The sequence below is a fragment of the Durio zibethinus genome, chromosome 14 (assembly GCF_047325235.1).
Source record: "Durio zibethinus cultivar Kanyao isolate XHJ-2024 chromosome 14, ASM4732523v1, whole genome shotgun sequence".
In the NCBI taxonomy this organism is placed as follows: domain Eukaryota; kingdom Viridiplantae; phylum Streptophyta; class Magnoliopsida; order Malvales; family Malvaceae; genus Durio; species Durio zibethinus.
Genome location: NC_143175.1, coordinates 25,562,057 through 25,587,519, shown reverse-complemented (window position 1 = coordinate 25,587,519; position 25,463 = coordinate 25,562,057). Strand labels below are relative to the sequence as shown.

Genomic DNA, 25,463 nt, shown 5'->3' with positions numbered 1-25,463 from the left:
TCTCATGCTTTATAACATGGGAGATAAGGTCGATTTTCACAACGTGCTTCCAAGTGAACCAAAAAAAAAAGCTTCATTGCCATTAGTAGCAACTTTTTTATAACACTTTTTTAGAGAATTCCCAAGACGAGGGGATATAAACAGAGTAGGCAAAAGGGAAAGAAAGAAAAACCAAAATTACACTAAAAATTTAAAATCGAGAAAATTGGCTGTCGTGGGAATAATTCGAAGAAGAACGCGCATGATGACAAGCCTAATTATCACGGGGAAACCAGGAAGGACTAGCCACTGGACGCGTGGAAGCTTGCATAACTTAGATACTACATTTTGAGCAAACGCTACTTCATTCGGTAGCTTTTTTCGCCCGTCACAATTTACACTGTTCATCAGCTCGCTTTGATCCCTCATCGCTTTTCTTCCTCAGGCTGTCATATTTCATCAGTGGCTCATTGCTAACGCAGTCACCAGTAAACCAAGCACCAGAAATGGCTGTGCACTTGCCTGAAACACAAAAGCAAGACTCAACCTTCTATAAAAAACAAGAGAGGTCAGAAGCACAATATGCTTCTTAACTAGGCCATTACCAATGGTCTAAATTTAATTAAATTGCAATTCCTGTTTACCGTTTAGTCATTCATTATAAACTAACACGCTTCTTTGAAAATAACTTATTATTGATACAGACACTGTTTTACGGATTGGAATGCCTTGGGAATAAAGCTTTTTCTTACCCTCGGAAAACTATAATAAATGCCAAAAAAAGGAACATAAAAACACACAAGATTTATATTGGTCTCCATCCACTCACTCGTAACCGCCGCATTATTTTACTATAATCAAAGGAGATTACAAACATAAATATTACAAAAAATGATTCATGGGTGGAAGTCAATTCATGTTGCTCATTAATTATGGCCTTAGTTATAGTTAAATTCTTTCCTGTGTTCTAGTCACTTTAGTCAGTGAGCAATGGACTTGAAGTCTTAAGAAGATACCTGATACTTAACATCGTACTTAACAGGATCTTTTAGGAAGTATTGGAACTGCAGTGAACGGATTTCAGGTATGAGCATTGATCTCTTAGAAGGTAAGAAAGGGACTTTAGTTTCTACAATGTACCAAGAAATTGTTCTACCTGAAACACAACTTGTGGAACTATCAAAGCAAGTAGGGCGAGCGCATAATATGGCTTACCAGCCCCTAGAAGATAACCTGCAACCACCATTAGCATATTTTGTGAGCTGTTAATTTTCACCATGGAAGATGCATTGAATTTCCTAATCTACTGATATAAATTCCAGTGGCATACCAGCTACAGATATTTGAGTTATGTCAATAGCACCGACACAAATCCATTTAGCAGTTTCAGCACCAAAGGCTACAGGAAGTGACTGCTCAAGCATTATTAGCATACAACTATCAACTCGACTTCTTCCAAGGATAATGCAAACAATATATTCAAATAAAGAAAGGAGTCTGCAGAACTAATATATAGTCCAAAAGAGTTAACTACTACTACTAATAATAAAGAGAGAAGACCTGTAATCCTAGAGCTTTGTCTCCTTCTATACTTTTGAAGTCATTAACAATGGCGATACCCAACTGCAAAGTGATACAGCAAAAACTTGTTACAGGTCAAATCATATACCTCAAGCATAAACAAGAATGAGACATGATGGAAAATACATACCCCAGCTATGCTGTATATGAGTGTGAGGACAATTATGTCTGGTGTAAGGGTTCCAAACAAAGCTTGACCAGCCCACCTATTAACAAATTTTGGACCAAAACTTGTCAGACAACTAGTGAAAGTCCAAAACGTAGGTCAAAGACTTCAGGACATAACCAAACAGGAAATAAGTCAACGTTTGAGATTATTCTACATAAGGGTTTGAACCTAATAGACCAGCCCTCCAAAGGGTATTTCAATCAATGGAAAAGGAACCACATAGGAGTCCAATTTATGTTGTAATAGAATGATCTGTGCGTGTGGGAAATTAGCAATGACTTCAAAATCATAAAGGGGAAAAAGGACTAAATGTTGGCTCTTGTTACATGAATAATATTATAGGCCCTTCAATTTTCACATCATTATCAAGGATAAAAATTATTTGTCAGATTACAATCAATCTTAACAAGCCCTAGAGAATATTTATAAAGCATATCCTGAGTATCCTCCAAAAAGCAGCAAAAAAGATGATATCACACCACGGCAAACTGATATAGCTTGCTCCAAGAGCAAAATTTCCGATCCAGCCATTTTGTTTCAACTGCAAAATATTTGGAATTTTGTTAGATCTAAGCAGATTTTCTTCCATAAGAAGAAAGAAAGTAGATTGCCATAGACAGCAGACAAGTAGTAAACTACCTTTAAAGGAGGAGCAGAGTATATGTACGATAGCAAGGATCCTCCCAAAGCAAGGTAAAATAAAATCGGGAAGTCATGTCCTGCCTACAAAGAAGGATTAGAACTGCTTCCATCTTTGCATATCTTTTACCTACCCATTTGAAATTATTTGAAATTACCTACCCATACGTCTAGTAAAGCAGCTATGCCAAGGCCTCCTAAGAGTAGCAACCAGATTTGGCTAATAACCTGCATGAAGTTTTTAATGAATATCAATTCCATCATGTACACAACACAATTAGTTACTGTACACACCTCATTCTCAGGTATTGCCCCTGAAGGAATCGGACGATAAGGCTCATTAATTGCATCAATCTCTCTATCATACCAGTCATTGAGAGTCTGAAAAGGTAAAATAGCCCAATAAATTTGCTTTACTCAGATTGAAGCTCTTGATCACTTCAAAAATCAAGACACACCTTTAACGATAAGGGTTTATACCTGAGTATAGCCTGTGAGACATGGACCTGACATTATCATGCAAAGAATTGATTTGGCAACATCCTCCAAATTCCAGTGGAAGTTTCCTGCAATTTATAAAATTATTTCTGGCGGTCCTCTAGTTACTTCTGAAACTCATTCATTCAACTTCTAAACTAATTAAGTTCAGGGACACAAATACATTCATGAATGAAAGTGATTTGGACACAACTAACAATCACCAATATTTAAAGATGCAGGCACTAGATATCTAAATATCATGAAACTTCCACACAATTTCTCGTGTAGTTTAATTCTTATGTGCATAAATAAGAGGATATTTCCCAACAGTGGATGTGAACAAATTTAGTTAGAGATCAAAGTACCTGAAGCAGCAGCTCCACAAACTACTCCCCATACCAATGGAGGCCAAGTAACTGGCTTTGTAAGTTGTAGACGAATCTTCCATTTATTCTGCACCATATATAACACCAAGTCAAATAATAGTTCTGATATAAGAAGTACAGCTTCAGACGTTTCTAGAGAAGTAAGGCAAAATTTCCCATGACGATTCCCCTTTCTTCTAGCTCCGTCTAAATTGGGTAAACATTCAACTTTCATGCCAATTTGCAAGCTTCAGCTAGTGAGTGCATACATATACATAATTTAGTCCACAATAATTTTATCAGCAACGCAGCTCTGCAACTAAGAACTTGCTCTTCTTTAAGTTGACCTCTAAATTCGAATTGCGTTTATAGATTATAAATGGAGCAGGAATAATAAAAAAATTAAAAATTTGAGAGTACCAACGAGAAAAAAAAAATAGAAAACGGTTCTGTATATAGAGGATTACAGTTTCTTGAGCAGCTCCTTTGATACCAAGAAGTTGGTTGATGCTTGACCCACCACTGGCGGGTGCCTTATACGGTGCCTTAGATTTCGCTGCCAAAAGAACACAAATATCCCTGATGAAAAAAAAAAAATCTAATTGACAAGGTTATATAATTAAAAAAAAATTAAAGGCTAAAAAAAACCTTCATTTGTATCAGTGTCCGCCGCCCTCACAGTCAATCTCCGTCCTAAAAAAATAATAATAAAGACTCTTTTACAGTATTAAAAGTGAGAAAATTGAAAAATTAAATTAATTAAGTTCGAAAAACTATATTAGAAATTTAGTTTCATCGATGAGAAGGCAATGAAAAATTGAAAGGATAAGACCTCAAAATTAACTATTGTTTAAAGATACGAGTAAAAATAAGCAGGAGCGAGTTAACTCACTGGTGAAAGAGACAGAAGCGGAAGTTAAATTGGAGTGGGTTGGGGCTTGGAGGTGATTGTTGTTGTAGATTCTGGATAGGCTTAAGGAGGAGAAAGTGTTGAGTACAGACGACATTGAAGCGATTTAGCTTTTCTCTCCCTTTGAAGCTCAAAGAAAAGGGAAGAAGCCAGCGGGTAGAGCCGTAGAGAGTTGAGTTTGAAGGATTTCTGGTGTAGCTGATAACCCAACTCCCGACTGCATATAAAATTTGAAGGAGAGGAAAGAGAGGCTTTACGGTGCGAACAAGACTACCATTTTCATCATGTCACCATTATTGCCTAAAGCCAGTAGTTTTTTTTTTTTTTTTTTTTTTAAATTTTAACTCCAAAATTAAAAGTCCAATATCGACCGTAATCTTCTGATTGGCCAAAAAAATCCACAGCTTGACACTCTATAATTCAAGCCTCATTCTGAAATATTAAGGACAAAAAAAAGTTAAATATAGTCCAATTAACGTGAAAAACAATATAATACCGATTTGAAGTTTTTGAAGTGGGGGCCTTGTTTTAAATTAGGACAAACAACTTTAACTTAAAAGAAAAGGCCACTAGGGTGCTTTTGAAGGTTGGCTTTTAACCTACGAAGCCCTGCTCTATGACACCGACTGACTATAATACATGAAGCAAACAAATAAAGCGCTTGCTTAAGCATGTCATGATGTCAAAGTATGAATCTCAAAACATATTTAGTCTAAAGAAATTAAGAAATATGATTAAGAATTTGACATCTTAGCGATGGCGTACCAACTTAAAATTGATTTAATCCTAAGTTTTGATTGTGGACTTAAGGCATTGATGGATAAAAAAATAAAAGGTGACAAATTAAAAGAGATAAAAAAAAAAAAAGTTAAAAGATAAAAATATATATATTTTTTTATTGGTGTGTTTGGTTAGAAAGGTGATAAAGTTAAAAGAAAATATAATTTTTATTTATTTATTATGGGTAAAATTGGAAAAAACAAAGAAAATAAAAATTTTAAAAATCTAAATTTGACCAATAATTTTGTAAATATGCAACATATGCTCATATCCTCTCATTTCTCTTTCTTTTGGAGTGATTTATTTTTATTAATAAGTCTGAAAAATGGTAATCTTTGTTATTTTCTTTTCTTTTATTTTTTTTATCAAACACAATTAAAATTCATTTTCTTTTTACATTTTTTACTCTCCCCTATCCATCTTTCTAACTTTTCGACTCCATGGAGGAAATTGGTTAAAGTGCACCAATTATGCCAATTGCCAAGCATTAAGATAAAAGAATAAGATCCACGAAATCAGAATGTGTTGCTCTATACTTCTATTGCATTACTACGAAATTACAGAATTAATTGTTAACCCAATCAGAATAAATTGGGCTGAGATTGGGTTTGACTGATCCCTTTAAAGGCCTGGAAGCTGACAATGGCCATGTGGCCAGATGGAGCCCAAAGGTTCGGAGAAGTACATCTGTACAGAACTTAATGGGGTGGGTTCAGTGCAACCTTAGTTGAGTCCAAACGAACACAAGCACACCGATTCCGGGCCGTTGGGGCCCCAAATTACTAGCGAGAAAAAACTGTTTTCAATCTTATCCTCAAATTTAAAAAAGTTGTAACAAAAAAATTATCACGATTGTTTATGGAATTACATGAGTTGGTCAAGTAAAGGGATAAAATGTAACTTTGAGCAAACATCTTAAACTTAAAAAAATTGAAGCTTGTACATTTTTTTTTAATCCTTATTATAATTATATTGCAAAGTAATGTTTAGCTGTGGAGCATCCTGTTTGGAACATTCTAAAAACTATTCGGTATATCCTAAAGCGCACGATGCATGTCACTGCATTTTTAAACCTTGGGTGGTTTTCACCTTTCATAGTTATGCTAAAAAATACTATAATTTTTATTTACAGCCTTTCCAGAAATTTAAAAAGAAGAATATCACTACAAAGGCGTTTGTGCCCCCACTAACTCTCCTTTGTATTGCTGAAATCTGTCGATAAGAGCATTTGGATTTTCTGATTATATTAAACAAAAACTCAGAAAAAGATAGATGTGATGTCTATGATTAAGTTATGCATTAAAATATAGTTTGAGGTTGCTGTTGCAGATTCTTAGCAAGATCTCAACAGATTATAGTAATTTTAATGTCATTTTCTTTTGGGTACAAATTTTTAAAGTCATTGATTAGCAATCTTTTGAATAATTGCTGATAATGGCCGGATCACCTTTGTCTTAAAAATTAAAATAGACAAATTTAGTCCTTTCAACATTCACTGGAGGATAAGAAATTGGTCTGAAAGCTCATAGAGCTCTTTCCATTGGACTCGAAACTTAATGGTCTCGCTTTTGTTTTGGCCCGAGACAGAAGCTTATATCTCCCATGCCTGATTAAGCAGGGCAAAAAGATGATTTTGGCATTGTCAAGGCAGTCCTTGGAGTTGCATGCCATGGCAACCTTCTTTGTTTAAGCTAAGACGCTCTGCTTGTATCCACTATTGCTCCTGCAACAATTGTTTGTATTTTTCTCTTGCTTTATGGATTATTATACCTGTTAAAGTTCCCTCTATGCGACTATCCCATCTGTTTTATTTTATCTTCCATCTTCAACCTAATCTAATATAAAATTATTCTTGCAGCTGAATGGAATGTGATTCCTGATTCCACCAAACAGCAACAGGGCTTTTGCTTCCATTGATGCCGTTGTCATTTGCCAACATAAGAGAAACCTAGAAAAAGAAAATTATGGGAGTTCTCCTTTGCGAAAAACTAAATTTGGCAAATGTTGGCACACAGAACAAAAAGATCATCAATTACTACGTCGGGTGTAGGTTGAGATGGGAGCATATATTTGAAAACCCTAGTTCAGGTTTAGCTCACCAACAATTATTTTCGAGGGGAAAATGTGTGGACAACTGCTTATCAAAGATTTTATTATTTCATCCAATAATTCATAACTTGTCTATATGATGAAAAAAACCACAAAAAATATTTTTTATAGTACTCGCCTTCACATATTTGTGCAGGCTTTAACCATACAGTTACATAGAAATTGCACATGGGTAATAATAATAATGTGGACCTGAAGATGTTCACAAATTGCAACCAATAGCATGGGTTATTAGAGAAGTCTCAAAGATTCCCCCAAGCCGAAGCGTTCAATGCCTAAAAACAGTAACTTTCTTTCAATATCTATCACGCTAATAAAAAAGACTGAAACCAGTTTCACAAGATATGTGTGTGTATATATATATATATATCAATTTATATAAAATTTTTAAAGCAATAATAAAAGGTTGTCAACTTCTGATAATCCTTTCCGAATAAAACAAAGCGGCAAAACAGCACAATATCTGTAAAACTCCAATCTGACATGTAATGTGGAAAACCACGTCACCTCGTTGCTGTAAAATCACATTCATAGCCAATTAAGTAATTAAATGATTGCAAAATGTTTAAATATATTATCTATGTATAAATTTTATATATTATTATTAAATTAAATAATATTATTTTATTAATAAATTAAATTAAATGATATTATTTATAAGTAAATTTAAAAAAAAATAAACTTTTATATATTTATTTTAATAATTAATATTTATTTGTTAATAAAATAATATTATTTAATTCATTATCAATATATAAAATTTATAAACTATCAATATATTAAATATATAAACTTAATGTCTAAAGTTCCGAGCTTCCAAAGCCTTAATTCGTTTGCATCTGCAACGGTCCCCAGCTGTACGATCCATTTTAATTGATCCAGATGTAAAGAGCACCTCATTTTGCTAATCGTTTTCAGGTCGGAAAAATGTTTCTAGTAAGTTCATTTCTTATGGCATCGATTTACTCCTCCATGTATCAGACGTAATAATTTAGACTTTATATTAATTAGAACGAATTTCATTTATAAATTCATTTCACGAATGATTTTAATGATCAGGTATAATAAACAAAACAAAAAAAACTTATATCGCATATATCTTATCAACGGATGTGCACTTGCAAAAAATAGTGTGATTTAAAGCAATATTTTCATGTGGCATAAATGGTAGTAGTGATGTGGAGTACATGATTCATTATTGTTCTATCAAATATATGTGTGGATATATATGTTATTATATAAATGTATGTATAGGATATGCATATATAGAAGAGATAAGAGATATTTTTGTCCTTTTGTCCCTATTCATGGACCATATATATCTAAGTTAAAAATGATGGGTCACCAGAATCATTATCAGCGACAAGTCCAAATGGAATGCACTGGTGATGTATTCTATTTTCCTAGTCAGTCACAACTTCACAGGCTAAATTAGGTAGGACGCTGTTCAGTTTGCTTAATTAATTGTATATAAGAGCCACAAGCACCATTATGGCAGGGGTTGGTTCAACTTTCACCATTTGGCTTGAAGCAGAGGTAAGGGGATAGGAACCTCTGTAGAGATGGCGGCTCAATCCATTTTTTATGAGTTTTGATTCTGATTTTATAAGATATTTTTTTTAAAATTAAATTTTTGATCGAATTGAATAATAGCGATAAAAAATCAAGATTGAACTTTAAGTAAATTCATTTTAATCCAACTTGATATATATATATATAATTATTTTTAAATTATTTATTTATATATTTATTTATAATTATTTAATTTTATATTAAAAATAATATTTTATTAATTTTAGATTATATATAATTTTATATAATATCAAATCAAATTAAATTTAAATACTATAAATATAATTAAATTAAATTCAAAATGAATAAAAATTCATTATGCTTTAATCCGTTATTATGGTTATTATCACTATGACTAGTCATTTTTACATATAATCTTGAAATTTGACAAATTCAATATTTTTTATTGGACGCCTGTCTGTCTCAATAATTCTATTCCTGGTTCAACTTATGTCATCATCCTGCATTCACACTCGTTTATTTTTCATGCAAACCTAATCCTATGAGAAATCATGCGTTTCACAAAAGCAATTTTTGCTGTATATATTTATCCATATTAATTAGTTCTGTTTATACAGTATTAATCAGTTATTAACTGAAAAAATGAACAATGGTGTGAAATTGGTAAAGAGAAAGTTGAAGAAGCAACGCATATTTTTTGTATATATATTATATTAATTTTTAAGGAACAGTATGGAGGGATTCCAATATTAAGTCAGACCTCAACCGTCCATCAAAACACCGTATATCAAACCTAAATTGTTGAAGCTAAGAATATTTGGTTTGTCCACACAGAATCTCCTTTCAAGAAAGCACTTCTAGCATTTTATATATTGGTATGAACTTAAAGTACGTGAGATTCCCCTCACTTTCCTTGCACGAATTTGATAACTGGAAGCCTTTTAAGAGTTAATGCTTACAAAATTCCAACCAACCCTAGTGTTGCATTAAGATAAGGAAGTTAATTTTAATATAAAAATAAATAAGACACACATTCTCCACTATAAAAGCACAGTATATGCTATTGATGCATATTTTAATCTCTTATGTAAATTTGTATATTTATTTTATGTTAAATATATATAAAATATAAAAATTATTATGTTATAATTCGTATCAATGTATTATATATAAAATATATTTTTTATTTTTATCAAATCAAATATAATTTTTATTAAAATTTTAAACTGTAATTTTTATTTATTTATATTTTATTTTCATATTGAGATTAAAATTATCATAATGTACACGCATATTTATGTGACTATATATTATATGTATATATATGAAGCTTATCCCTAAAATAAAGGCATCCCCTTTGGTATTTTGTCCTTTCCGATCATGTTAAGTTTACAATTTCAAATTTGCTAACTTTAGTCAAATTGTCAATCACCATCAATTTCGGTAAACAAACAGAACTCATTTATATTGGCTTAATACTGTTAATCACTAAAGTCAAGTTAATATTGGTTTTTCTGGTCTAACTTTGGTTTTGGCTTGTCACTTCTGTGGATTCAGATAGTAGTAAATTAGCACTAACCCATATTTTTGGATGTTTAACTTATAATAATATTAGAAAATGGAATTTATTTTTCTTGTGAAACCTCAAATACAACAGGAGTAACAGGTGAAAAAAATGTGCATGATACATATCACGTTATAACAGTAATCTATTGATGCGCGAGTATTACTAGTTCTGGATTTTGTTGTCTGTTTCCCAGCCTAAAGAAATCCCTTCAATCAATCAAGCTATTGTTATGTCTGAGCTGATGAGCTGGTCACGCCATGAATGATATTATCATTTCCGAGTAGTACAAAAGCTTTCAAACCCCACAACATTCTGTATTGCCGAATGGTAAGGGGACCAAATGTTGTGAATTTTGATGAGAGTAAACGATAATGTTTTGTTCCTTTTCTTAGCATTGTTTTCATATACAACTAGTATTGTATTTGTTGAATATCGATGCTTCAGACTTGAGAGGGGGGAAAATAATATGTTTATTTTGTTGATAATTAATCGACCAGAAGTATAATATATAACATATATATTTTTTTGCTTAGATTAGGATAATTAATTGATATATTAACAATAAAAATTTTTAATTTCATAAAAGAAATTAAAATGTGATGATATATGTCCTTTAATATATATTTTAAAAATTAAAAAAAATTTTAAAAATGAGACATTTGCATGTCATTATTTTAATTTCGTTTATGAAATTAAAAAATTTTACTACTAATATATTATATAATTTCTCATTAATTAATGATAATAAACATCATGTTTTTTTTTCTTTTTTGATATTTAAGTTTGACAATTTTTAAAATTTAATTATTGAAATTAAAAATTTAATAGATTATTAGCAGGTCATGACAATATTATTATTGTTTTCTTTTGCTTAATATGGTGCTTTTATTATATTATTTTTCAGCAGTATGTAACTCAATTGTAAAATCAAAGTATTTTAGTTGATATTTTAGACTTAAACGTCTTTCAAACATAAACGTCAAGCAAATGACTTAATTATATCTTTTGCTACTAACTTATTTCAGTAAACTTTATTATATTAACTTCTTGTATTTTAGGAATCAAAAGTATGTTAATTTCATTTTTTTTAATGTAAAAAATCCACTATAATGATGACTACTATTTATGTCATTTCTTGTAACATACTATTTATGTCAATGCAACAAAACAGCCCCATTTCTTGCGTGCTGCTGCTGCTCGGCATGTGCCCCTGTTTTTTCGGATAACGAAAGCGACCCACGATCCACACTTCCTTTTACACGAATTCTCCCCCCACACTGGGCTCCAGCCCTACTTACTCAAACAGGACAAGCTTCCCCCTCCCTAACTTTTTTTTTTAATAGAGTATAATTTTTTAGGTTTTTTTAAAATTTTATTTTTAATAATTTTAAGAGTATATATTTTTATATTATTTTTGTGTATTTAAGATTTTGTTTTAAAATATTTTTCGCAATGATTGACTCCAAATTTAAGAAAATAAAAAAAGTAAAACTATTTTTTTTATAAATTGAATTATTTAAAAAAAAAAAGTTAGAAGTATATGACAAGTTGAACCACAACAAGGTATCAGTTGGGGCGGGAGGAAACTACTTCAATTTTGAACTATTGCACACCAATTCATAAAATAGAAAAATAGTATTGAGGTGTAGCTTATTCTTAACAAATTTTATTGCAGTGGTTTGAAATGAGATAAGATCTAAGCAACAAAAAGTTGAGTGGTACCAACTAATTTAATTTTAATATTATATCTCGAAGTACTCAATGATTGTATGGATGATTATATTAAATAGGCTTTCAACAAAAGATAGATTGAGGAATTAAAGAATGAAGGTGAATGAAATATACTGCCTATGTCAACATGGGAGGGAATCTAGAGATCACCTATTTTTTGGTTCTGAATATGCAAAGTGTAGAGAAGGGTATTGCAATCATGCAACATTGACAAAGTAGTCGGGAAGTGAATTGAAGAATTGAAATGGGTAGTGATCAGGATAAAAGGCAAGGCGTTGATATCAGTAGTATTGTGCATTGCTTGGAATGCTCATATTTACTATATATGAAAAGAAAGAAATCATAGATTATTCAAGAATAAAAAAGAAACAGAAGAATAAGTGTATGAGTTAATTAAAGAAGTTATTGGAACTCGATTATATGAATTGCATTCGATTATTGCTGACCTAATCAACAAGATTTATGTGATACGTGGAATATAAATAAAACTATATTACATAATAGTTAGAATATGATTGGATTATATATATGAAATGTATGTATTGTAGCAATTTTATTGCTTCTTTTGTATAAATAAAATATAATTTATAAAAAAAAATTAATTTTTCTTTTTGTGAGTATCATCTTTGTTATTATTAAAATACAAAATTTAATACCATTAACTATTCAATTAAACATATACTAACAATTCGAACTTCTCTTTCCCTTTTTCTTCTCATTTTAAGTTGGTGCTTTGCTAAAATTTGTTAGGCTCATTAAGAAAAAAAAATATAAAACCGAAACTTATAAAAGAGGAGAACTTTGTGGGCAAGAAAAAAGGAGTTTTATTTATCCATTTTTTAAGCTTTAAATTCCAATTATTGGAATCCAAGATCTGTTACTTATAGCAATTCATTTGACTAAGAAACTAAATCAGAGGATCAAATGATGAATTATAAGAAAAAAAAAATGAAGTAGTGGAATATATCAATTTAAAAACATTCAACTTGCTTACTAAAAAATAATTAAAATTTATCTGTCGCTTATCACGAGTATTGTAACACTTTGCTCATACTTTAGAATAATTACATTCTTGAGTCGTGATTATCATTGTAATAACTTTTAATTAAATTAATCCAAATTATTAATAAGTAAATAATTGAAAGGGCAAAAGCAATGAGCACATTTAAATTTTTTTGTTTACCACTATAAAAGGTAGGGTGAGGGTTATAAAGAAAACGGGAAGAAGAGAACGAGAATATCTTATTACTAGGCGTTTTAATAGTAAGTATATTTTTGCCCTATAAATAGAGGAAGAAGCCTACCTTGTCACGAATACAGAAGAGCTTCCCTCTCTGTTCTCTTCATTCACCAAAGACTGTTGAGTTTCAGTTGGTTTTTGGTTTGTTCATTTCCTTCTGCTCTCTCTGTTTCTCTTTGTTTGGTAGTAGATTTCGAAAGTGTGAAGGAACGTGAGAGAAAAAAAGCTTCTGGAGTTATTGATGGGCAAGTACACTGTGCATCTTGCGATGGCGGCTCTCGTTGGAGCTTCGTTGGTGGCCGTGTCGGCGTATTATATGCACAGGAAAACCCTAAGTCAGTTGCTGGAGTTCGCCAAGACCGTGGAGAGGGAGAGGGAGGATATTTCGGAGGGAGAGTCGCCGCAGCACTCCAAGAGACGTCGCAGCTACCACTCGCGCCGCAAGGGGAAAGGATATTACCGGCGTGGCTCGGCGTCTATGCCGGATGTTACTGTGATGTCGGTCGGGAGTGGTGGAGAAGAGAAACGCAACGGTCCTATCTATGTCGACGGGATTCCCCCCGGGTTGCCGAGGCTTCATACGCTGCCTGACGGTAAACTTGGGATTTGAAATCAAGCGTTTTGATGAGTTATTGAATAACATAAGTGTACAGCAATAGCCTGCTGCTTTGTTGATAAAATTTTGCACATTGCAGAAAATTAGCACCTTGGAAACGTGTTTTCTTTGTATATTTCTCTATTTTCTTATGAGGGACCGGAGTTATCATTTATCAGATTGATTCAAAAATGCTGATTTTTGTTACCTTTAGTGAAGGAAAACGTGGAAATAGAGTTGCAGCTTAAAATGAAATGAAAAGACAGCAACTCCGAACCTGTAGGCAGGAGTTAAGAGTACTTTTGTACGGAAGTACTTCAGGGGAGGATCAGCCTTGTTTTCTAGAGAATCTGACTCGAAATTTGGCTGACCTGCCGGAACCTGAAGTTCATCAGCAATCAAGATATGTGAAGATCATTAATCACTTGTAAAAAATGAAATATAAAACAATTAAGAGCTTCGTTTTTGTCATTTAAGTTTGTTGGCTGCGTCTCTTTGCGACTTTAAAACAACTTTCACTCAGAAGAAAGTTCCAGTTTTAGGGCTTGGAAGGAAAAAGATGTGTCCTGAGGTTTTTTTTTTTTTAATCTTTCTACATTTTGTTGTGTCAATGTGTTTTCTGACTAGACAGTAGTTATTTTGGCTTCAGGGAAGTCTGGTTCTAAGAGATCTGGAAGTCTTATCCGACCTACTTCTCCCAAGTCCCCTGTTGCTAGTGCAAGTGCCTTTGAGAGCGTAGAAGGATCAGATGATGAAGATAATGTGACTGAAAATTCTAAGATAGACACTACATATCTGCATACTAATGGAAATGCTGTGAGTCAACTTTGTTCCCTTCTCCTATAGTTGTTGCTTGTGAGATGCTTTTATAATCTGTTGGTAATTTAATCAAACTACTGAGCTATACTTAAATCTGACATGTGTAGGGCTCAAATTTGCCAGACCACATTAACGCCAATGGAGAGGCAATGCAGATAGCTGCTTCAAGCATGATTCGATCCCATAGTGTATCTGGTGACCTCCATGGTGTTCAGCCTGATCCTATTGCAGCTGATATCCTAAGGAAAGAGCCAGAGCAAGAAACTTTTGCACGACTTAAAATTTCACCTACTGGTATCAAGTCTCTCTAATTTATACTATCTTAGGCTTGTATGTAATAGGTCTGCCGGTCATAATGTCTATTATTGCTTCATATACCACTTTCACCATTGTTTGTATCCTAATGCTTAAATCACGTGCGCATATAATTTTTGAACATTTTAAATGTTTAGCAATTTATTTAACATAAAAATGCTAACGTTCAATGTAGACCTAAAAGGCTAAAATCTATTCCTGTATTATTTATTAGAACATGGTAATCTTTCTTTTAGAAAATATAGGCTGTTAAACGGTTGTTTAGTGCTTGACTATCAGTCTAAAATCATGTATGTGTTTATTCCCTTGTTTGAAAATTTGCAAGGTATAGGGCTGTAAGTTTAAGGATATGATATTAGATTTTGCATGTATGATTTGCTAATCTAGTTCTCATCTTCTACTCAATACTAGAGGTACCATCTCCGGATGAAGTTGAGGCCTATGTAGTTCTGCAGGAATGCCTAGAAATGCGGAAAAGATATGTATTCAAAGAGGCAGTTGCTCCTTGGGACAAAGAAGTAATATCGGACCCCAGTACACCAAAACCTAATCCGGAGCCATTTTTTTTTGCTCCTGAGGGAAAATCTGATGTAAGTTTATACTTGCAATCCTAGATTCTGTACTACAAGTCACTTCTATTTACTCATTCTTCCTTAGGGTTTTGCAGCATTTTTTTGAGATGCAAGATGGAGTAATACATGTCTATGCAAATAAAGACTGTAAGCGTTAACAGGCCTGATACTGAACTTTCTTACTTGCGATGATCTTAACCACTCTCTTGCTAACGCATTTTCATTTTTTTTTCTGTTTTATTTCAGCGAAGTTAGAGCTCTTTCCTGTAGCTGATGCAACAACCTTTTTCACTGACTTGCATCACATACTTCGTGTTATAGCGGCAGGGAATATCAGGACTTTATGTCATCACCGGCTAAATCTTCTGGAACAAGTAAATGTTTCTCCCTTTTTATGAAGTGCATGCTAATTTTGTAATTTCCGATATTTGCTTTTAAAATACTTTTTCATTTTGATTCCATTCAGAAATTCAATCTTCATTTGATGCTTAATTCGGATAGAGAATTTCTAGCTCAGAAAAGTGCACCACATAGGGACTTCTATAATGTGAGGAAAGTTGATACTCATGTTCATCACTCAGCATGCATGAACCAGAAACATCTTTTGAGGTTTATAAAGTGGAAGTTGAAGATGGAGCCAGATGAGGTAACTTTTATTATTGTTGATGTCTATTGTGTGTTTTTCCAAGTTTTTAATATTAATGACAGCTAAAATTGCTGTTCTCCTTTTAAAATTGAGTTCTTTCCAAGTTCATGCATTTACACTATGATTTGGCCATTCTTCACTGGAAGGGGTTCTTAGGTGCTATCTAAATATTTGTTTTGTGCCCACTCTTGCAAATTGAGACCCTTTTTTATACTCCCTCTAATATGGAAGTTGCACACAAGCTCATTTGTTTGGTTTGACCAATTATAACTACATATGTAATGTAGGAATATCCTCCTTGCTTTGTGCAAAAGGTTTGTGAAAATGGTGCATTTGAAGAAACATTTTTACCCAAAAGTTGTGATTACCATATTCTTTCTTTATTCAGGTTGTAATATTTCGAGATGGGACGTATTTGACCTTGAAAGAAGTTTTTGAGAGCTTGGATTTAACTGGGTATTGACTTTTTATTTTTCCTATCTTGCTAAAAAGGGAAAGGGGGGGGGGTGATTATGCAACTAATTAATTCATTTTTGCTTTCATTTCAGCAGGCATGATTTAAATGTGGACCTTCTTGATGTTCATGCAGACAAGAGTACCTTTCATCGCTTTGATAAATTTAATCTTAAGTATAATCCCTGTGGTCAAAGTAGGCTCAGGGAGATTTTCCTCGAGCAGGATAATCTTATCCAAGGTATGTCCTTTATATTTCCTTGATTTTGAGGACAAAGGAATATTTTGTTAAGATAACATTGAAATAAGCAATTAATTGTCATTAATTTGTTAAGGCAAGTGTTTGTTTGAAATATGTATTAAGATTCTGAAATGGTGCTGAGTCTTCTATCTACAGTCCTTCCAATCTTTATTTGAATGAACCATCGGTGTCTCTTCATATCTGTGCATTATTATATTTATAAGGTGCTGTTCTGATTCTTTTACCATAAACATGATTCCATGTCTTTGGCTTTTTTTTTATTGATTTATTGCTTTGAAAGAATCTTTTCTTCCTGGTAATTGTTATTGTGAAATTAAAGTCAGACTATTGTATCTCTGCAGGTCGATTCCTTGGTGAGCTGACAAAACAAGTGTTTTCTGATCTTGCTGCAAGCAAATATCAGGTACTTCCTTATTCTGTGCACGAATACATTTTATCCCTGAGAATAAATTCTGCTCTGGCATTTCAGACTTGAAAACAGAACTTAAGAGCGCTTGAGTACAGTAGCGGATCCAGGATTCTTTTTCGAGGGTGTCCACTTACAATATATATAAAAAAATGCTGACAGATTTACTAATTTTTTCAATGGAAGGGTGTCCAGCCGAAAATTCTCCTTCAAATTTTCTTATTTTCCAATTTTTGGGGGTGTCGACTTGTGGATCCGCCAGTGCTTGAGTAGAACCATTGTATGGAGGAAGATTCTTTAATAAATTTGCTTAACATGTTTTACTTCATTCTTTGAGGAGCTATATGTAATCAATGAACCAAATTATGGAATCCTAGTGTTTGCTTTTGATAATATGGATCAGGATGCTCCCTCTCTTTTAAACAAACCAAACCATGTTTTCTGGATTTTACGTTGTTTTGATGGTCAATTTGATTGCACAGATGGCTGAATACAGAATATCAATATATGGCAGGAAGCAAAGTGAGTGGGACCAACTGGCTAGTTGGATCGTTAACAATGAATTGTACAGCGAGAATGTTGTTTGGTTAATCCAGGTGCTAATCACCCCTCTTTGAAATCTCAGTACTTGTGCACTAATTTCTTTTGTGATATATCTTGTGAACCTATAGAAAGTCCATTATTGGTCGTGGATTAGAACCTTTATAAAATAGGACACTGACTCCACTAAAGAAAATGGTTGAATGTTGGAAAGGGCTATTTCTTAGTCCTGATTATGTGACATTTTCACTATTTTTGCTTCAGATCCCTCGCCTTTACAAAATTTACAAGGAGATGGGGATTGTTACATCATTTCAGAACATTCTGGACAACATCTTTATTCCTCTGTTTGAGGTTACCGTGGATCCAGATTCACATCCTCAGTTACATGTTTTCTTGAAACAGGTTTGGTATCTTCATTCATAAGTCTTTTTTTTTTCTTTTTATTTGCAACGATTTTGTTTGGATTAATTGTGCCTTTGCGTTGTTCTCCATGACATCTGCTTCTTGTTGGCAATTCAGGTTGTAGGGTTGGATTTGGTAGATGATGAAAGTAAGCCTGAAAGACGCCCCACAAAGCACATGCCTACACCAGATCAATGGACTAACGTATTTAATCCTGCATTCTCCTATTATGTGTATTACTGCTATGCAAACCTCTATAACTTAAACAAGGTATGTATTATATAATTGGATATGGTTCTATCTAGACTAGATTTGGTGACCTTTATCTGTCTTTCTATTTCAACATTGCCTTCATAGTATTTTTTTTTTTTTTTAAATAAATGAACTTGTTAGAATAGTTACTTTTTTTTCTTACCATTGGCTTTATAGTTTTATTTGCATAAATTGGCCTTCTCCCAATTATATTTAGTACTGGCTTTCTTCTTTAAATCAGTACTAGATGCAACCACTTTGTTTTTGGGATATGCTTAGCTTTATGGCTTGATTTTTCCAGCTTCGTGAGTCCAAGGGCATGACAACCATCAAATTCCGGCCACATTCTGGGGAGGTACTCATGAAAGTTATATGCTACCTTCATGAATGTTTTATATCTTATATGTCCCTCATAATATTTTCAGGCTGGTGACATTGACCACCTTGCAGCAACATTTCTAACTGCTCATAACATTGCACATGGAATCAATTTAAGGAAATCTCCTGTACTACAGTATCTTTATTATTTGGCACAGGTAAGAACAAAAGGCAACTTAAAAATAATTTACTTAATCAATAAGCTTGGAATTTCTAATAATCGTCGTGGCACATTGGTTACCAGATTGGCCTGGCTATGTCTCCTCTGAGCAACAATTCCTTGTTTTTGGACTATCATCGGAACCCTTTTCCATTGTTTTTCCTACGGGGTCTTAATGTTTCCCTCTCTACTGATGATCCACTTCAAATACACTTAACAAAGGAACCTTTGGTGGAAGAGTATAGCATAGCTGCTTCTGTAACCTCTCTCTCTTTCTCTCTCTCTCTCTCTCTCTATATATATATATATATATATATATATATATATATCTAGGCAAGAATCTAGAATATGTACTTTAATATGAGGTTCAATTAAATTAAGGCCCTTGACTTGCAGGTGTGGAAGCTGAGTTCATGTGATCTATGTGAGATAGCCCGTAATTCAGTCTACCAATCAGGTTTTTCGCATGCTTTGAAGGTACATGCTCTTTCTGATTTGAGACGAGATGCTGATGGTTGGGAAGGGGCAGTGATCTGGTGTTGCCTCCTTCTCTAGGAATAGTCAGTATAGTGGTAGGAATGACTTGTACACAAAGAATGTACATGGTCTAATCCAAATGGCACGAGGCTTGAAAAGTACTCATGAAATATTGAAGGTGTGGAAGTAAATTGTTTTGTCACAAAATCTTTATACGGATTGAGTTTTGATTAGGGAATTATCCCAGGACTACTATTATTTAGAAATTATTGAGCTGCCCCTTCCACTTTGGTAGACCTCTCTTTGAAATCATTGATGTATTGAAATCAGTTGTATGATTGTATCTGTTTCAGTCGCACTGGATTGGAAAGCAGTACTACAAGAGAGGGCCGGATGGAAATGATATACGCAAGACAAATGTACCTCATATCCGGCTGGAATTTCGTGACATGGTAGGGGCCCGACTGTAATTTGCTAGGCAGACTCTTATAACCTGATAAAGATGCTTGCAAAAACATTTCTTAACCCGATCCTCTTCTGTTCCCAGTTTTCTACTTCCCTCCTTTCAATCATACTTTCTGGTCTCTGCTCAGTGAGTCGTTAAGCATTCAACATATTATTCTTCTGCAGATCTGGAAACTGGAGATGCAACAGGTTTACTTGGGCAAGGCTATTATCCCTGAAGAAGTGGACAAGTAATGTGCAAAATACTGCACAAGGTCCATTCTTGAACATTACACATATATTCAGAAGGTTACCATCTGATTCTTTTGGTCTTGTTTGAGTAGTTTCCTAGTTTCTTGTTAAAGATTTTTTTAATTAAAATATTTAAATTTGATTGAATAATTTGGAGTGTCTGCCGTTTCTCTTATTTATTGTAGGAGGCAAAGAACCTGCCTCCCACCCGCATCCTGCATAAAAAGGGATTATGACTCTCGTAAAAACTAAGAAATGGCAGGGACAAGAAGAAACAAGCTGATTATGAATTCAACAGGGCTTGAGGGAGCTGGTTGACCTTGTACGTGATGTAATTGTTGAACGGGAACATCTGCAGTATCTAAAAGAGCACGGGTGTATCAAAAACCAAATCAAGTACAGCCTATAACACGAGGAAGCAAAAGTTGCAGATAATAACCAAAATGATTTCTAGTTTAGGTTAAGAGCGATCATGTAATACTACTTAAAATGTATGCTGTTATGCCCTTAGCAGGAAGGGAAGAGTGCTCTCTTGCATCATAAATTTTGACCCAATTTTTGAGGAATCCGGATATCTCATGCAATACTTCACACGCCTTGAATAAATTTACTCGTCCCACTTTGTCTCATTCTCTCTACGTCTCCTTTTTTATTTAATAAATAAATTCTTTTCCTTATTCGTTATATGAAAGTTAAAAACAGTAAGATTGGAAGAAAAATTGTTCCGCTTGTGACTTGGGCAAAACATAATCTGGTTGGTTACTGTTCAAGCCCAGTATTGCTTTTTTTTATGGACAACTAGCCCAATAAAAACACTTTTTTTTTTGTTGGTGCAACAATATTAAGATCTTTGAGGCCTAGTAACATTGTCCCCGAGTACAAAGGGTAAAACAATCTCCCTTACCTCATGCATTTCAGCCTTTGCAGCAGAATCAGACATCCGGTTTCTGGAAGACTGACAGGTAAGCCATCAATTTTATATGCAAAACGGTTGAGCTGATTCAAACAACCCCCGAACTCAGAAAACTTGGTAACTCTTTAAAGTAACAATATCAGTTTCTATCAATCTCATCCAGACAAATAAGCTTTTAATTCAAGTACAATTACAAGCTATTGCTTCAGCTTTCCGACTCGAGCACATTAGACTTTTAACACCAACATCTTTAATATAATAAGAAAAGAAAAAGGACAAACTAATAGCGTTCTCTCTCTCCATGCCAGGGCATAATCCAAATAAAGCAAACAAGAATTTTAGCTCAATGAACCCAAAAGTACATCTCTATTTCTTGCGCTGATTTATCTCTTTGATTACACCATTGGCTAGTGAATCAACATCACTATTCTTCCCAAAAAATTTTACAAATTCCATATTAGGATCCATTAAGTACCTGCACAAGAAAGAAGGACCAGAATCAATGGAAGAGTGTGATTTACATGTTAAGTTCAGCATTAAGAATGAAAATCAAATTATTATGAGTGTGCATTGATGTGATAACAAGATTCAAGGCTCAAGCCCACAAATAATAGGGTTCCTACAAGCAGTGCGTGAAATGCCAATGACAGGCATTCGGGCAATAAAATGGTTAGACAATTACTAATTTCACCACAAAACTGAATGACGCAAGTTGGGAACTTGAGAGGTTTAAGTACTTTAAAGCAGTGCCACACAAGCCCACATTTACAAGCCAAAGCATTATTCCCTTGCCATGAAAATAAGAGCTCACTTGGATAATTGGAAACCTTTTCTCATTACCTAATCAAACATCTCTTGCCTGAAAACATTTCCATCTTTTTCTATTTTGACGTCTGCTATTTGAGTTCATCAATATCTAAAATACTTCAATGTTTCCATATTCATGCTGATACAGACTACAGATGCAGGTTAAACCAAACAAGGCATAAGGAAGCTAATACATACATGACTATGTAATGATCAACAAGTAGTCTGAATCTTCCTCTGCTGTCTTCATATAATAAACTCAATATGCACGAGCAACTTTCTTTATCTCATCAGAGTTACCAGTTAAACCTATTAATTTTGGATGAAACTCTGCAAAAGTGAAAAAATAATTACAGAGCTAACAATTTTGATGAACCAAATTATAATTAGCATATGCCACAGGATTAAAATAGCAATACTTTGAAAAAAACTATCAAGTACCTTTCACATATTCATGTACTTGCTCAGCGGTATCTGTCTCAGGATCAACAGAGATAAATACAGACACAATTTCCATTCTAGCCTTTTCCTCTAAAAACAAAAGATGATGCCCAATAGAAATTAAAAATACTACAAATGGTACCTATCACTAGAGATATTTCTAGTCCGACAAGTTCCTGTCTCGTATTCTTGTTTCTATGCTGAAACCAGAATCGGTTTATTTTCTTTGATTATAAGAAAGTATTTTAACTAACAAAACAAAAACAATTCATAATTTTATGTTCTGCCAAATGAAACTATCAGCAACTTACTGATTTTATCAATAACAGCAGCTAACTTTTGTAGCTCATCTGGGCACATATCTGAGCAGTGAGTGAAGCCAAAATATACCAAAGTCCACTTCCCCAAAAAAACCTTCTCGGTAACACGTTTACCATCATGGTTTATAAGACTAAATGGGCCCCCAATGGCTGCTTTTCCAGCAGATGGCCCCTCTTTTGCAGCCTTTGAAGCATTACTTATTTCTGCAGCAGAAAAGCTTCAATTAACATTTGCAGGAAAGAAAAACAACATGATGCTACTGACCAATAATTCAAAATCAGAGATATTTCATTCCTCACAAAGCTGAAAATAACAACTCTTTCCAGCCACAATTTATATTCACGAATCTACAACACTTAATAAAGCCTTACACTTAAACCACATGTCATTACCATGAATCTACGACACTTAAAGAGACAAATTATGATGCCCGAACTAGCAAGTTACAACTTTAAAAGACTCAGCTGCTTATTCTTATGTTTTCTTTCCCAGCAGAACCTTAAACATAAAAATCAACTCACCATAGAAGTGTGCCTTCAATATGCCGTTTCTTTTCTTTGTCGTAGTATAGGATAATTCCGATTCCAGTGGCAAGCAGCAACATAACACTTAACCATGAAACAGGCTGCAAATGCCAATCGGATCAACACAAAATCCGAATTTTTTTATACAGAAGGGGAAACTTTCAGAAAGAGAACCAATTAAAAAGCAAACAAAAGTACCCCGCCACGAATAGGCTTGCCTGCATCACCACTGCTCTGTTTTGAACCTCCTGTGTTTTGGTTCCTGTCAGAATTGGTTTTTGAACATGAAGACGATGTCTCTTGATTTGCAGTAGCAGCAGTGGTAGAATCAGATGAATATCTTCCACAAATTCCCTCTCCAACAGGAATAGCAACCTGTGGCCCAAAAAAACACTCATCATACATTGAAAGAATGCTGTTGATATATATATATATATATTTTGAGAAGAAAAGTAAGAAATGAGGAGGAAAACGAACTGGTTGTAAGAAAGGGAGAGACAGACAGTGAAGAGAGTCGGCTATTGGGGATGAAGAAGGAATGGAGGATCTGCATTGGCTCAGAGTGTGGGCATAAAGATACAGATGAAAGTTTCGAAAACGACTTGCGTTTCTCCGCATAGCAGTAGCCATGGCTCAATGGATCGATTCTTATTTCCTTTGCTTTTCAGCTTTTGTCTGGCTGTCTTCTGACACCGTGAAGCGAGTAGCTTCGCACTGGAAATGGTTGCGACTAGGCTTGTCTTTTTTGTGCGAAATTCTGTTCGGAGCTCTTGGACTGGGTTGCTGCCCATTGGCCACAACATTTCCCTGTCTTTGGGCTTATGTTTGCTACCCAAATGGAGAACATTGATGTCAGCACCTTGGCATGTGTGTGTCTGGACTAAAATCCAAGCCCAAAGGGCTAATGCTCTGGATTTTGGGTAATTTTGGGCCTCTAACTCGGCCTTTTCCTTTATTATTTTGTTGTTAAGTGGTTATGAGAATTTCCCTTTGAAATCAACAATGGTAGCTTCCAATAATGTCTAGAAATCTCACAAAGGTTTCGTTGATCATTAGTGATTGGAACGGATTGGATTCCGTTATTTGGTACTACAAAAAAGGGAAAATTAATATCAACCTCAATAATAGCAGCCCACCTCCATATTTTTTGAGAGTTCTTGCCTCTTCGGTTCATCTGCATGTGCAGAGCCCATCTTTCTTTGTCCTTATGTTCGTTAATAATGGGCCAAATTCACAGACAATTTTAACAAAGACCAAGTAAACGAAGGAAACACACGTACCCACACTGGAAATATCCTCTTATCTTCTTTGAGAAACACATATACCCACGTTGGCAATCAAAACCCAATAAATTGAAGAAACTAAGGTCAGTCCTCAAATAAATTATATATCACTAATTCAATGCAGGTAAATCATTAAATAATGAAATTAGATGGAAAAAAAAAAGAAGCTCTACTCAGGTTATCTAATACTATGAGAAAACTTTCCACTGGCCATTAAAGATCAAAGTGCAATTCTTCTTGTCAGTTGATAGGAAAATTTTCTCAAACCTCCAAAATGTAGTGCTTGGTACTTTACACCATACGTATGGCTAACACGTCTACAAAAGCAAGCTCAAACTAATTATCACATAAATTTCTGAATCCTTTTGCCTATGATTCACTAAAACAAAAATTGATCTCAAGCATTTTAATAGATCTACTACATAACAAGTTGGTAATATTTACAATATATTTATAATGAAAAAGGAGGGGCTGGTTTTCTAAGGTAAAATCTTCTCGAACTTCCTTAGTCCATAATGCATGACATGTTGCACCACAGATGAAGATTAATGAAGATTTGAGTCACTCCTGTTCCAAGGGAACGAGCTGATGGGTAGCACACCAGCCCCAGCAGCCAGAGAAAGAAGCATCTATAAGTTGTTAACGAAAAACATTATCCTTAAAACAGCATGCTATTTCCAAGTCTTCATACTCATTTATACTTCTACTTCCTATATGCTGAACCTTTTTCCAGTAGACAATCAATCACGGTGGTAGCGAAAGATGTTAATGCACAGCTGCAAAGTGACAAAGGAAATAATAAGTATACCAAAGGAAGCTCTAATGATGTTTTAAATAATAATAAAAAACAAAGGCCACAGCCAGAGAAACATCGAACAAGAATTATGGTAAAATTTTCTCAAACTTCCCAAGCTGCAGTTGTGTGGCAAATCACACTGCAAAAGATAATAACCTTCGGAAGTCATGAGCTTTATTTTGCTTCTGCTAAACTGCTAAGAAATGATTAACCTAAACTCAAACAATTTTCCATGCCATAAAAAATCTTTATAAATTATTACATAAAAATTTATATTTTAAAAGTATTCCGACAATTCATTTAAATAAATTAAATATAC

At 33.9% G+C, this 25,463-nt stretch overlaps 2 protein-coding genes and 1 pseudogene across 6 annotated transcripts; 1 reads left to right on the top strand and 2 right to left on the bottom strand.

The window, feature by feature from the left end:
* Positions 1-54: 54 nt before the first annotated feature.
* Positions 55-4,440, bottom strand: LOC111295383 (chlorophyll synthase, chloroplastic-like). Its single transcript, XM_022888845.2, has 15 exons — positions 4,106-4,440; positions 3,862-3,906; positions 3,681-3,769; positions 3,214-3,301; positions 2,849-2,934; positions 2,663-2,749; positions 2,531-2,596; positions 2,369-2,452; positions 2,209-2,270; positions 1,691-1,766; positions 1,540-1,602; positions 1,310-1,391; positions 1,136-1,212; positions 996-1,043; positions 55-501 (listed from the first exon to the last, which is right to left on the bottom strand). Exons 1-15 carry the CDS (start codon positions 4,218-4,220, stop codon positions 439-441), a joined length of 1,131 nt encoding a protein of 376 aa, XP_022744580.2. The 5' UTR covers positions 4,221-4,440; the 3' UTR covers positions 55-438.
* Positions 4,441-13,159: 8,719 nt separating this feature from the next.
* Positions 13,160-20,665, top strand: LOC111294387 (AMP deaminase-like). 4 transcript variants are annotated; one of them, XM_022887676.2, is made up of 20 exons: positions 13,160-13,676; positions 14,328-14,494; positions 14,605-14,791; positions 15,224-15,402; positions 15,480-15,531; positions 15,631-15,758; positions 15,851-16,030; positions 16,419-16,486; positions 16,582-16,724; positions 17,087-17,148; positions 17,634-17,747; positions 17,956-18,096; positions 18,214-18,366; positions 18,650-18,703; positions 18,774-18,884; positions 18,971-19,144; positions 19,283-19,363; positions 19,717-19,815; positions 19,994-20,116; positions 20,245-20,665. In XM_022887676.2, the coding sequence occupies exons 1-19, from the start codon at positions 13,325-13,327 to the stop codon at positions 20,060-20,062; spliced, it is 2,514 nt and encodes an 837-aa protein (XP_022743411.2). In that variant the 5' UTR covers positions 13,160-13,324; the 3' UTR covers positions 20,063-20,116; positions 20,245-20,665. The 4 variants fall into 4 exon arrangements, with proteins under 4 accessions (XP_022743411.2, XP_089600295.1, XP_089600293.1 ...); XM_089744169.1 differs by having other exon boundaries at positions 19,283-19,541; XM_089744167.1 differs by having other exon boundaries at positions 16,579-16,724.
* A 387-nt stretch (positions 20,666-21,052) lies between these two features.
* Positions 21,053-24,044, bottom strand: LOC111294937 (cytochrome c oxidase assembly factor HCC1-like; annotated as a pseudogene). Its single transcript, XR_016327889.1, has 7 exons — positions 23,543-24,044; positions 23,264-23,440; positions 23,076-23,166; positions 22,532-22,744; positions 22,221-22,310; positions 21,978-22,109; positions 21,053-21,447 (listed from the first exon to the last, which is right to left on the bottom strand). The product of XR_016327889.1 is annotated as a cytochrome c oxidase assembly factor HCC1-like (transcript).
* Positions 24,045-25,463: the final 1,419 nt, after the last annotated feature.